Genomic DNA, 13,548 nt, shown 5'->3' on the forward strand with positions numbered 1-13,548 from the left:
TAATATTAAAGAAGCATTTAGTTGTACGCATGAACATGAATATGGTGGGTATAGACCATGTGTAGACAGATGGGTTAGTTTAAGTTAGCATCAACATGGTGGGTTGAATGTCTTGTTCCCATGCTGTACTGTTCTCTGTCTGACCTCATTTATGAATTAGATTGCTTAATTTGGACAGCTTTGGGAATATTTTAAATATGCATTTCAAAGTATTCCTTCTCCATTCTTTTGGTGCATTTCAAATGGTACAGACCTGATCTTTCTTTTATGAGCCAGAATAGTCTTGCTAGTGAAACAGCAATCCATTATTCAGCCCACCAAGCCTGTGCCATCTTTCCAGGCAATCCCTTCTGCCCCCCCCCCCCCCCAAACTAATTGTCCTTGATTTCCCCCACCAATCTACACTAAATACAATCTGGAATGATCAATTAGCCTATCAGCACCCCTTGGGATGTAAGTAACAGCACCTAGGGGAAACCCATCCTGGCCCAGAAAGGCTACACACAGCCAGATATCAGGGATCTGGACCTGTGTGGCAGCACCCCTGTTAGAGCCGTGTTACTATGCCAGTCTTTCCTTTTGCAAGGATACTGGTTTAACTCCATGCACGAATGTGATTCACGGAACAATCCACCACAGAAGCAGGCCCTTTGGCCAATCTAATCTGTGCTGAATTGCAGTTTGTCTAGTCCCATTGACTCACACCCACACCATAGCCATCCATACCCCTCCATCCGTGTGCTCATCCAAGTTTCCCTTAAATGTTGCGATAGAATCCGCATTTACTACTTCTACGAGCAGCTTGCACTACTCTCTGAGTGGAGAAGTTCCCTCTCAGGTTCCCCTTAAATATTTCACTTTTCATTCTTAATCTCTGACCTTTAGATCTAGTCTCATCAAACCTCAGTGGAAAAAGCCTGGTTGGATTTACCCTATCTATACCCATCAGAATTTTGTATACTTCTATCAAATCTCCCCTCATTCTTCTGGACTCCAGGGAAAAAAGGTCTAACCTATTCAACCTTTCTCTGTGATTCAGGTCCTGCGTCCCAACAGCATCCCGGTAAATTATCAATCTTATTGATAACTTTCTTGTAGGTTGGAGACCAGAATACTCAAGAAATTGTGGATTTGTGTTCCCAGATCTCTCTGTTCTACCACGCCCCTTAGTGTCCTACTATTACGGTGTGAGGCCTACCCTCGTTTCTTTTCTCAAAGTGCAACACTTCACAATTGTCTGCATTAAATTTCATCTGACATTTTCAGCCCATTTTTTTTCTTTTACTTAATTCTTCATTGAGGTAATGTAATGTATGAACCATGAGACGGGTTATGTTTGTTAAAAGATGTACAGTGGAAGTTTTAACCTATGCAGGAGCATAATATAGGTACTAAGCTACTGAACTGGCCACATCCCATGGGGTGATGTTATGTCCTAACCAGCCTTTGTTTCCTTTTTGACTAGATGCGTTTAAAGAAGCATCGATGGCACAAGAAGATTCTGAAGACCAGGGACCCTTTAATCTTCTCCTTGGGCTGGAGACGCTTCCAGACTATTCCGCTGTATCACATTGAGGATCACAATGGGCGTCATAGGCTGCTCAAGTACACACCTGAGCACATGCACTGTACTGCTACTATTTGGGGTAAGGAATTTAATGCCATTCCTAGTTGCCCTCCAAAATGTCAGGGACCTTAACAGTCTTTCTGCTGAAGGTATAACCACAATACTGGGAGGATTTACGTTTCAGTCATGAAAGAATATTGATCCATTTCCAAGTCAGGATGGTATGGAGCATGAGTGAAACCCACACACGTGTCCTCTTGTCCTTGGTGATAGACACATACAGTTCAGAAAAAAAGGCTTTTTAGCCCAACTGGTCCATTTCAACCAAGGCTGCCATCTTAGCTAGTCCCAGTTGTCCATGTCCTACTAAACCTTTCCTGTCTAAGTATGTTTCAAATGCTGTTAATGTGGCTGCCTCAACCACTTCCTCAGGTACCTCATTCCACAGACCATTCTCTGGGTAAAGATGTTGCCTCTTGGGTTCCCATTAAATTTCTCCCCTTTCGTCCTAAACCTATGCCATCTAGTTTGGGATTCCCCAACCCTGGGACAAAAAAAAACTGCAGATTTGACTTATCTGTGCTCCTCGTGACTTTTATACACCTCTATAGGATCACCTTCCCCTATTTCCTATACTCCAGTGAATAGCCCCTTCTCACTCCTCGCACCCCTCTTGCCCCCCCCCCCCCCCCCCCCGTCTGCAGGCTGGCTGGTCTCCAACTTAATGGCATGATCATTAATTTCTCTAACCTCCCTCCAATCCCAGAGAACATCCTTGTAAATATTTCCTTCACTCTTTCCAGCTAGGTAGCATATTTCTTATAAAAGAGCAATCAAAACGGAATACCATATACTAAATGCTGGAGGAACAGATCAGGCAGCATCTATTGAGGGGAATAAACAGTCGATTTTTCAGGCTGAAAGCCTTCATCAGGACTGGGAAGAAAGGGACCAGAATAAGAAGGTGGGGGGAGTGGGAGAGTATAAGGTGGTAGGTCATACATGAGACCAGGTGAGAGGAAAGCGGGGGTAGAAACGGGGGGGGGGGGGAATAATGGGAGAAGCTTTGAGATGATGGGGGAGGGAGGTAAAGGGTAGAAGAAGAAAGAATCAATTAGAAGAGAATAGTGGGTCATGGGATCAAGGTGGTGGGTGGTCAGAGGGAGGTGATGGGCAGATCATGAGGGTGGAGGAGAAGAGAAGGAGTGAAAAGCCACCACAATGGGGGGGGGGAGAAATAAAAAAGGGGGAGGGCAGAGAAAGCTTAGGGGAATGGTTCTGGAGGTTAGAGAAATTAATGTTCATGCCATCAGGTTGGAGACTAGTCAGATGGAATATGAGGTGTTGCTCCTCCAACCTGAGTTTGGCCTCATCATGGCAATAGAGGCCATGGATAGACATGAAGGTGAGGGAATGTCAAATGGAATTGAAATGGGTGGCCACCAGGAGAGCCTGGCTGTTGCGGTGGACAGAGTGAAGGAGCTCATCAAAATGCGCCCCAATTTGTGCCACATGTCACTGATGTAGAGGCCGTACTCAGAACAGCGGCTGCAATAAATGTCACTGATGCAACTGCCACATAATATCCCAACCTCTGTGTCCAACAGCCCAACTGATAAAGGCCAATGTGCCACATCATTCTTCAGCACTCTACCTACCTACGAAGCCACTTTCTGAGAATGTAGGCTTGTATCTCCCTCTGTCCCACCATTCCCCAGGACCGTATCATTCACTGTAAAAATCTTACCCTGATAAGTCTTCCCAAAATGCAACATCTTGCATTTATCCAAATTAAGCTACATCTGCCATTTGTAGGCCTATTAACCCATCTAATAAAGATCCCTCTGTAGATCCTAATACTGCAATACTGCTAATTTTAGTGTCACCTGCAAAACTTTAACCACACCTTGTACATTCTCATTCAGATCATTGATATAGATGACAAACAACAATGGGCCCAGCACAGAACCCTGAGGCACATCACAAGTTATGGGCATCCAGTCCCAGAAGCATCCTTCCATGATCACCATATTAGAGATCATGGGTTTGGAGGTTTGGATGATGGAATTGAAGGCTTTGTGGCCAAGTTTGCTGACAGTACAAAGATAAGTAGAGGAGCAGGTGGTGTTGAGGGAGCAGAGAATCTGCAGAAGGACTTCATTTGGGAGAATGAGCAAAGAAGTGGCAGATGGAATATGGTTGTGAATTTTGGTAGAAGGAATAAAGGCCTGGGCTGTTTTCTAATCGGGAGAAAATTTAAAAATCAGAGCTACAAAGGGACTTAAGAGTCCTTTTGCAGGATTCCCTAAAGTTAACATGAAGGTTGAGTTGGTGGTAAGGAAGGCAAATGCAATGTTGGTGTTCATTTCAAGAGGACTAGAATATAAGAGCAAGGGTGTAATGCTGAGTCTTTATAAGGCATTGGTCAGATTGCACTTGGAATATTGGGAGCAGTTTTGGGCACAGTATCTAAAAGATGTGCTGGCAGCAGAGAGGGTCCAGAGGAAGTTCACAAGAATGATTCCAGGAATGAAAATGGAGGAGTCTTAGGACCAGAGGGCACAGCCTCAGAATAGAGGGGCGTCCATTGAGAACAGAGATGAAGAGGAATTTCTTTAGCCAGAAGGTGGTGATTCTCTAGAATTCATTGCCACAGGTGGCTGTGGAGAACAAGCAATGAGGATATTTAAAGTGGAGGAGTAGTTTACCACACCCTCCCCCAACAGTTGACCTGAGAGAGGTATATAAGATCATGAGGGGCAGAGACAAGATGAAAGTACACAGACTTTTTCAAAGGGAGGGTTGCTAAAAACAAGGAGGCATAGGTGAGGTGAGAGATTTAAAAGGGACATCAGGGGCAGTTTCTTCATACAATGGGTGGAATGAGCTGCCTGAAATGATGGTTGATGCAGCACTTTAGCAACATTTAAAAGTCACCTAGATAGAGGTTTAGAGGGCTATGGGTCAAACATGGGCAGATGTGGCTAACTTGCTCGGCAACACAATTGGCATGATGAGTTAGGCCAAAGGGCTTGTCTCCATGTTGTATGAGTCTCCAACACTTTAAGCTAATACACCTCTAGTTCCCTGCTTTCTAGTTTTCTTCTTTTTTGAATGTAAGAGTTGCATTAGCAGATTTTCAGTCTTCTGGAACCATCTCAATGAGTTATGAAAAATTTTAGCTGATGATCCACTATCTTTGCAGCCACTTCTTTTAAAGCAGGTTTGCAGTCCAATGGGTTCTCGTGACTTGAATGCCTTTATCCCCTGAGTTTCTCCAATACTCTGCCCCTTGTAATTGGAACTTTACCAATAAGGATAGTAATTACCAATGACACTGATGCCAATCATCAAGAAGTGCTCTGAACAACAGTGGTGGGGCTCATCACCAACAACAATGAGACAGACAGGAGGTGGAAGTGCTCAAGGCCCGATGCCAAGCAAATGACCTCTCCCTCAACAAAGAAGGTTATCGACCTCAGGTGAACTCTCACCACTCTCAAACCTTTTTATAGTTTCAACCTCCTGGAGTGCATATCTTGCACAACCTCTCATGGTCCCAGAACATATTCTTCACAATTAGGAAAGCACACCAATGCCTTTAGTTTCTGGGAAGGTTAAGTGAGCTGGACTATGCACATCTGTATTCATGTCATTCTACAGCTGCACAGTAGAGAGTGTTGTAAAAAAAAACTTGTAACGATGATTAGTGAGACACAGAGATCTGTATTTACTAATAAATACCTTAATTGTTTAAACTAACAAGTACGTGAATCAATACACTAAATACGTTGTGTGCATACCCACTAAATATCCCTGACTCTCCTGAATAGTCAAAGAATAGCATAGGTATTACCCAGGCAGAGGAGTTTACGCTGGCCAGGCATTCCTCATAGTCCCGATTCACTCCCCAGGTACTTCACGCAGGGTTGCTCGCACTTGTATCTACGATGGTTATTCTTCAAAGTTAACTGCTACCAGCACACACGAAGCATCAATTTTTATATCCATTCCTTATCAATTCAAATATCGCATTCCAGTGTCATTGGCTACAGGTCCTTTAACACTTGTTATAGGCTCTGCTCCAAGCCAGCATCGATTTATTGCTCTCTTCCCATCAAGTGACAGTCAATAATTTATGTCTCTTTGTTCTCAATCAGCAACGAACTCGGATCACTCCAAGTAGGCACTAACCCTAGCATTCACAAACCTGCATATTATATCCAACCAAGGAACATCTCACAAATAACTTATTTGAAACTGATCACCAGATTAGCAGATTACCTGAAGTATCATCGTGTCTTTAAAACATTGATCAAGCCCAGCATGTCAAGCTCACAATATGGAGAATAGAACGTCTTCACAAAGTGGCAGCCTCCATCCCCAAGCATGCTGCAAGAACAAAGGCAATTAGTCTGTCTGCTTCCACTGTCCTTGATTCATCTGAATTCACTGATTAGTAAACTGTCAATCTTTCTACCCAACAAGAGCATCCCAACATGCTGTTTGATTGCTTGGTATGGAAGCTGCACTCTGGCTGACAGGAAGGCTCTACAACGGGTAGACAAACTGCTCCATGCATCACCAGTACCAGTCAAGGAGTAAGGCTGATCAACACCTCCACCACTACTTTATGAACATACAGTCAATCTATGTATATAAGCAACAACACACACAAAATGCTGGCAGAACACAGCAGGCTAGGCAGCATCTGTAGGGAGAAGCGATGTCGACGTTTCGGGCCAAGACCCTTCGTCAGGACGTCTCGGCCTGAAACGTCGACATCGCTTCTCCCTATAGATGCTGCCTAGCCTGCTGTGTTCTACCAGCATTTTGTGTGTGTTATTGTTTGAATTTTCAGCATCTGCAGATTTCCTCGTGTTTGCTATGTATATAAGCTATCTAATGTATTTATATTTATTGCTTATGTTTTTTTTAATATTGTGTTCTTTATCTCATTGTGTTTTTTTTTTCATTCTCTTTTGCACTTGTGTACTGGAAATGACATTAAGCCATCTTGAATCTTTTGTAAGTTCTATTGTGTTATTTGAAATTAGCCCGCCTGATACCTTAGGGATACGAGCAATATCTTCTCTGGTGGAGGCTGATCCAAAAAAAACTATTCGGTTCAGAGGCAACACTTGAACTGCTTAGGCATAGATGGCTATAGATCAAGTGGAGTAAGGAGGTGTTACTGGTCAGCATGGCTCGTGATGCCTGTTTCTATGATCTCTAACTGCTATTCCTTTCCCCGTTATTTTAGGTCCAATCACTCCACAAGGCACAGGGTTTTTCGCCATTTCATCTATGGCTGGTAGTTCGGTGAGTTACAACTGGCATGACATGAGAAAAGCCTAAGTCCTGGATGGAGGGCAGGCAAGCCTTGGTTCAACGATTCCCTTTTGCATGCTCCTGAATCATCCTTAATCGCTTCCTTCTGCCACCCTATTATTACAACTCCCAGCTAATCAGGAAGAGTCCAGATTTATTCCTTTGGAATGTAGGAGGCTGAGGGTTTGACCTTATAGAGGGCCATTATGTGGGGAATAGGTATTCAGAGACTTTCTCCTGTGACAGTGGAGTCTAGAGCTATTAGGCACAGGTTTAAGGTGAGAGGGGAGAAATTTAAAAGAGATCTGAGGGAACAAGCTGCCAGAGGTGCTGATAGATGTAGTTGCAGTTATATTTATAAGGTGTTTGGGGAGGTACATATGTAGGGAAGACATTGAGATTTATGCCCTCTAAGCAGGAAAAGGACTAGCAAAAACATGTAGGTGAGCTTCTGCTCTATTAACTATGGATGATAAGACCTAGGAAGAACAGAGGAACCTTTTCAAGGAGCCCTGAAGGCATCAGAACTGACAGATAAGATGATTAAGAAAGCAAACGGGATACTGGCCTTTAATGGTCACTGCACGCAGCAGGAAGGTTGTGAATAATTATGCTAGTCATTAGTTCGGTTACTAAAACACTGTACACAGCTCTGATAATCGCACTACAGGAAGAATGCAATTGCACTGAACAGGGTACAGAAGTAGAGGAGAAGGTGAGAAACATTTTTCCTTGGCAGAGGTCTCTGCAGCCAGAGAGGAAAAGTTTATGATAGGGGAAGGAGATAGAGGGGATGTGAGGAAGATGATTTTTCACCCAGAGCATGGTTGAAATCTGCTGGAGGGGATGGTGGTATTAACACATCGTAAGGTATTTGGACAAGCACTAGATGTGTGACAGAGAAAGTTACAGCCGAGTGTGGAAAATAGGATTAGTGTGGGTTAGTATTTGATGTCTGCCACTGATGTAGTGGGCTGAAGGAATCCTCCTCATACTGGACGACTAACTGGAAAAAGCCATTCGTTTTGTCATCCCTCTCAAGGCTGACCTTTTCCTCAACACCATGTTCCTGTACTTATGCAGTATAGCTCAGTAAACCAAAATCTAAATTCCAGAAGAGTATATAGGACCCTCTCCAGAGGATAGAATTTTGAAGGTTTTATAGGTTGTAGCTGCGATGTACAGAGGAGATTTGATAGAGGTGTATGACATTAATGGCAGGTTGAGAAAAGGTAAACAAAGAAAAGCTCTTCCCACACTGATTGAAGGATCCACGCCCAGATTTAAAGGCCTAAGAAAATAGGGCAGTGTGAGAAGCCTTCCTTTAGTCAATGACAAGTAATGACCTAGAGCTGGCAGCTTACAAGGATGCTGGAAGTTGGAAGATCAGTGATTTCAAAAGTTGTGTTGACACAAAGAGAATAAACCAGATAACTGCAGGAGTAGAGAAAGGGAATGGGATTTGCAGAGCGTTGGCAGGGAACCAACATTCTCGTTGAGCAGTGAACAGTACTGCACGGTACAGGCCCTTCAGTAGTGCTGACCCTTTAACCTACTCCAAGATTAGTCTAATCCTTCCCTTCCGCATAGTTCTCCATTTTTACTTTCATCCATGTGCCATTCTAAATCTCTTAAATGTCCCTAATATATCTGCCTCCACCAGCACCCCTGGCAGCACATTCCATGCACCTACCACTGATATCCCCCGTATGCTTTCCTCTCAACAGTTTATAGTTATGCCTGGGAAAAAGTCTCTGGCTGATTTATGCCTCTTTATCATTTTGTATACCTCCTATCAAGTCACCTCTCATCCTCTTCTCTAAAGCCCTAACTCATTCAACCTAAGACATGCTTGCTAACCCAGGCATCATCCTGGTAAATGTCCTTTGCAGCTTATCCTAACCTTCTACATCATTCCTATAATGAGGCAACCAGAACTGAACAAATACTCCAAGTGTGGTCTACAAGTAGTTTTATAGTACTGCATCATTACCTCGTGGCTCTTGAACTCAATTTGCCAACAACTGAAGACCAGGACACCATGTGCTGTAATAGCCGCCCTATCAACTTACACACTTACAGCTTTGAGGAATCTGTGGATGTGAGAATCCCGAGATTTGTTTGTTTCTCCGCATTGTTAAGAATCCTACCATTATTCTGTCCTCACGTTTGATGTTCCAAAGTGAATCACTTCGCACTTTCCTGAATTGAGCTCCATCCTCCACCTCAGCCCAGCTGTGCATCCTCTCAATATCCCGTTGTAACCTACAACAAGCTTCTACACGATCCACACCACCAACCATCATATCAGTTGCAAACTTACTAACCCACTCTTGCACTTCCTCACCTAAGTCGTTCATAAAAATCTCAAAGAGCAGGGCTCCCAGAATAGATCCCTACAAACACCACTGATCACAGACTTGCCACCTTCTGCCTGCTCTGGGAACCTCAATTCTGAATCCACACAAGTTTCCCTGGATCCCGTGGCTCCTGACTTTATGAATGAGCCTACCCTGAGGAACCTTTTCAAGTTCTTTACTAAATAGGGCTGTTGTGTGAGTGGACTGTGTTAGAATGGAGAGCTTGAGGCTTTGGCTCAACAGGCTTAGGTGAGAAGAGGTGGAGGCTAAGGTAGAATTCTGGTAAGTTTTTTTCTTTCCTTGTCTTTTAGGCCTATCTAGGGTAGTGAGGATGGATCCAGGTTCAGGGGTGTGTTGTTAATGTATGATGTGGGAGTTCTGGGAGACCTCCATTATCCCCGATAACTACATCAGTATGAACCTCATCCAGCTGTGTGGCCGCACACTGCACAGCTCGGAGGGAACGGTGGCAAGCAGCCAGATGTCGCGGTATTTATTGGTACCAACATTGGTATTCAGAGATCAGAGAAGCGATGAGGTCCTGAAGAGAGAATACAGGGAGCTAAGTAGGAAGCTGAAAATCAGGACCTCAAGGGTGTAATCTCTAGATTGCTGCCTGTGCCATACACCAGAGATGGTAAGAATAGGATGATTTAGCAGATGAATGTGTGGCTGAGGAATTGACACAGTGGGCAAGGTTTCAGATTTGTTGATCATTCAGATCTCTTTTGGGGAAAGTATGACCTGCACAAAAAGGCAGTTTATGCCTGAACTTGAGAACGTGATCATTGCGGGTAGATTTGTTAGCGTTGTTGGGGAGTGTTTGAACTAGATTGGCAGGGGGATGTGATGGGGTAGAGAATGGGGCAGCTGATATACAGGTTGATGCAGCTTGATGTGTCTATTTTAATAAAAGAGGTATCAGGAACAAGGGTGATGAACTTAGAACATGGATCAGTACATGGCGTCACAGTGTTAACTGAGACTTGGCTGTCGCAAGGGCAGGATTGGCTGCTGGCTCTTCTGGGGTTTAGGTGTTCCAAAAGGTATAGGGAAGGAGGTAAGCTAAGTGGAGAGGGGGTGCTGGCATTGCTAATCAGGGATAGTATGTCGTGGAGGGATTGCCTACTGTTACCGAGTGGGTGTATTCTGTAGACCCCACGCAGTTGCAATAGAGACACTTAGGACCAGACCAGGAGGCAGATTTTGGAAAGATGCAAAAATAACAAAGTTGTTGTCATGGGTAACTTCAACTTAGTATTGCTTGGCACCTCCTTCATGCAAAAGGTTTAGATGAGGTAGATTTGTTAGGTCTGTTCAGGAAGGATTTCTGGCAATATATAGACAGGCTGATTGAAGGAGAGGCCTTACTTGACCTATGTTTCTACATTGCTCAGCCGCTGCTGCTGTCTGTTGTCCTGTCACCCTCCCTCCACATTCTACCTGCTGCTGCTGTCTGTTCTCCTCTCACCTTCCCCTGCACTAGTGGCAAATGGGGTTGCTGCCACACCACCTATCGTACATTGTACTGGTAACTTTACCTGACCATTCAGGCAAGTTAAATCTTAGATTTCAAAGCTAACTGCTTATTCTTTTCTTTGCAGAGTGATTTCAGAATTGCAGCAACTGGTGTGGTGCTGAACCTCGATAAATCCATAAATGTTGTTAAAAAACTCAAATTGGTTGGATTCCCTTTCAAGATATACAAGAACACGGCCTTTATAAAGGTGAACTACTCTTCGCTTTGGAGTTGCTGATGGTGTAGAAAGTTGGCATACCTTACAACAGGACATTGACAAGATGTAGAGATGGGATGAGAAGTAGCAATCTTATTTCAACTCTCTCTCCCCACGCCAGCTGTCTCCTTTATACTGCCTGGTCTTTCCTCTCCTGTTTTTTTGATTCACCTAGCCATTATCTTTGCATTCTCCCTTCTCAGTCTACCTATTTGTCCAATTCTATTTCTAAGCTTTACCTGTACCTTTAGAATCAAACCACACAGGAGTCTATTCAGTAAAATTGGTTCACAGTTTGTTGAATTAGCAATGTAATTAATCAATTACTGTACAATCACTGGCTAAACACATGAGTAATGACATGATACAACAGTGGTGGGATCTTCACCAACAATGATGAGACGGCCTACAGAGAGGTGGTGGAAGAGCTTGAGGCCTGGTGCGAGGCAAACAACTTCTTCCTCGATGTTAACAAGACTGAAGAGATGGTTAGTGACTTAGGGAGAACTTGCACCACTCACAACACTCTGTACTGTTGTGGAAATAGCAAGCATTTTCAAACTCCTGGGATTACATATCTTGCTCAACAACACCTCTACTCTCTGAGGAGGCTGAAGAGAGTTGGACTGTGTACACCTATACTCAATGTCATTCTACAGATTCATAGTAGAGAGCACCCTAACAAGCTGCATCACTGCATTATACAGAAACTACACTTCAGTAAACTGAAAGGCTCTACAATGGCTCAAAACTGTCCAACGCATCACTGGCACTACCTGCCATCAAGGACATATACAGGTGCCAGAAAAGGAGGTCAGTATGATCATGAAGAATCCTACCTACCCTGCTCATGGACTGCTTGTCATGGAGGCTTCGTAGCATTCTATCTTTCTTCAATATTCCAATCTTTGCATTGTTTTGTTTCATTTTATAGCTAGTTATTTTATCCAACCAGGTAGCTCTAACTTTGACTGTATTTCATTCCCACTCTAGTCTACAAATGAACTATCTCCTCCTTTATATCGTCCTATTGCTCTTAGTTTTACCCTTTGTTTCCATTGGCAGAATTGTCTTCAGTTTCCTGAAATTTGCCTGGAATGAGTTGCATCCTCTGCAGGTGATTTGGTAGTCGGTCATTCTCAAGGATGTATTCTGTTTGCATGCAGGGAATGTTCAACTCTGCGCTGGAAGTTGCCAAGTTTGAGGGTGCGTCACTCCGAACTGTAAGTGGAATTCGTGGTCAGGTGAAGAAAGCAATTCGTTCCCCAGAGGGTGCATTCAGGGCCTCCTTTGAAGACAAGTTGTTAATGAGTGGTGAGCAATTTCCTTCTACGTCTAATTCTAAAGGAATTATGTCTCAAAATGATAGCAAAGCCTATTGTTTATACTACATTTCTCACCTCCAATGAATCTATTATCCATTGGAATTTTTAATACTTACTAATTTTTGTTCTGGGCCTGTTCAGTTTTAAGCTTTTTAGGGTCTGAAAGAAATTGTTTAGCAAACCTAGTTCAAGATGTTGGATCCATGCTTTCCCTTCAGTGTATCGAACTCATTACTCATGCTGTTAAATTATGGGGTTGGATTGCAAGTTGAACACCTAATAAAAACAGAATTTGTTTTGCCTCTAACCACAGCGCAGTACTTTGCATTTGATTAACATTCTGTTCTTTCGTTCAAGATCTCAGTATTGATGACAATGACCATGAAACAAACTGATTGTCTTGAAATCTTATCAGCATTGCCTCTGGGTCTTTAAATTCTGACAGAACATACAACAGTACAGCACAGGAACAGACCCATTGGCCATTGATCTTGTGCCATACTAATTAAACTATACTATGTCTATATTCTCTCCCCCCCCCCCCCACCCCATTATCCACACCTAAGAATCTTTTAAACGCCTCGCTCATATCTTCCTCCACCACCACCTGGCAGTCCATTACAGGACTCACCACTCTCTGTGTAAAAACAAAAACTTGCACCTCCAGTGAACTCCCTTGCCACCTTAAGTACATGCCCCACACCCTCTCTGGCTTGGCAGACATTTCAACACCAGTAAAAAGATATACTCTATATTCTCAATCAATGTCTTTCATAATTTTATAAAACTCTAACAGGTCTTCCTTCAGCCTCTGCCATTCTGGAGAAAGCAACCCTAGTTTTCTAACTTCTCTTCATTGCACATGTCTTCTAATCCATGCAGCATCCTGCTAAATCTCTTCACCCTCCAATGTGTCCATATCATTCCTATAATGGCGCAACCACAATTCATGCATTACTCTAGCTGTGGCCTAAATACAGTTTATGTAGTTGCAACATAGCTTTTATATAGATGCAACATAACGTTTTGGCTTTGAACTCGGTGTAAGGTAACTAATAAGGTTAAGCATGCTATATGCCTTCTTTATTACCTATCAACCTTTGCAGCCACTTTCAGAAGGTTGTGGAGGATTCAGAAGGTTCAGAAGAGGACACCAAGATTCCTCTGTACTTCAACACTTACATCAGTATGGTTTTACTGTTAATGATGTACTACCTCCCCAAAATTTA

The 13,548-nt window shown here is 43.3% G+C and overlaps 1 protein-coding gene across 3 annotated transcripts in view; it reads left to right on the top strand.

Annotated features, from left to right (window-relative positions):
- bms1 (BMS1 ribosome biogenesis factor) overlaps positions 1-13,548 on the top strand; it is an 83,920-nt gene that overhangs the window by 50,413 nt on the left and 19,959 nt on the right. For all 3 annotated transcript variants that reach the window (XM_073025076.1, XM_073025075.1, XM_073025077.1), the window contains exons 17-20: positions 1,466-1,646; positions 6,831-6,889; positions 10,863-10,985; positions 12,161-12,308. In XM_073025076.1, the coding sequence (XP_072881177.1) occupies positions 1,466-1,646; positions 6,831-6,889; positions 10,863-10,985; positions 12,161-12,308 (511 nt within the window). The remainder of the gene's footprint in view (positions 1-1,465; positions 1,647-6,830; positions 6,890-10,862; positions 10,986-12,160; positions 12,309-13,548) is intronic.

The sequence above is a fragment of the Hemitrygon akajei genome, chromosome 21 (assembly GCF_048418815.1).
Source record: "Hemitrygon akajei chromosome 21, sHemAka1.3, whole genome shotgun sequence".
NCBI lineage: Eukaryota > Metazoa > Chordata > Chondrichthyes > Myliobatiformes > Dasyatidae > Hemitrygon > Hemitrygon akajei.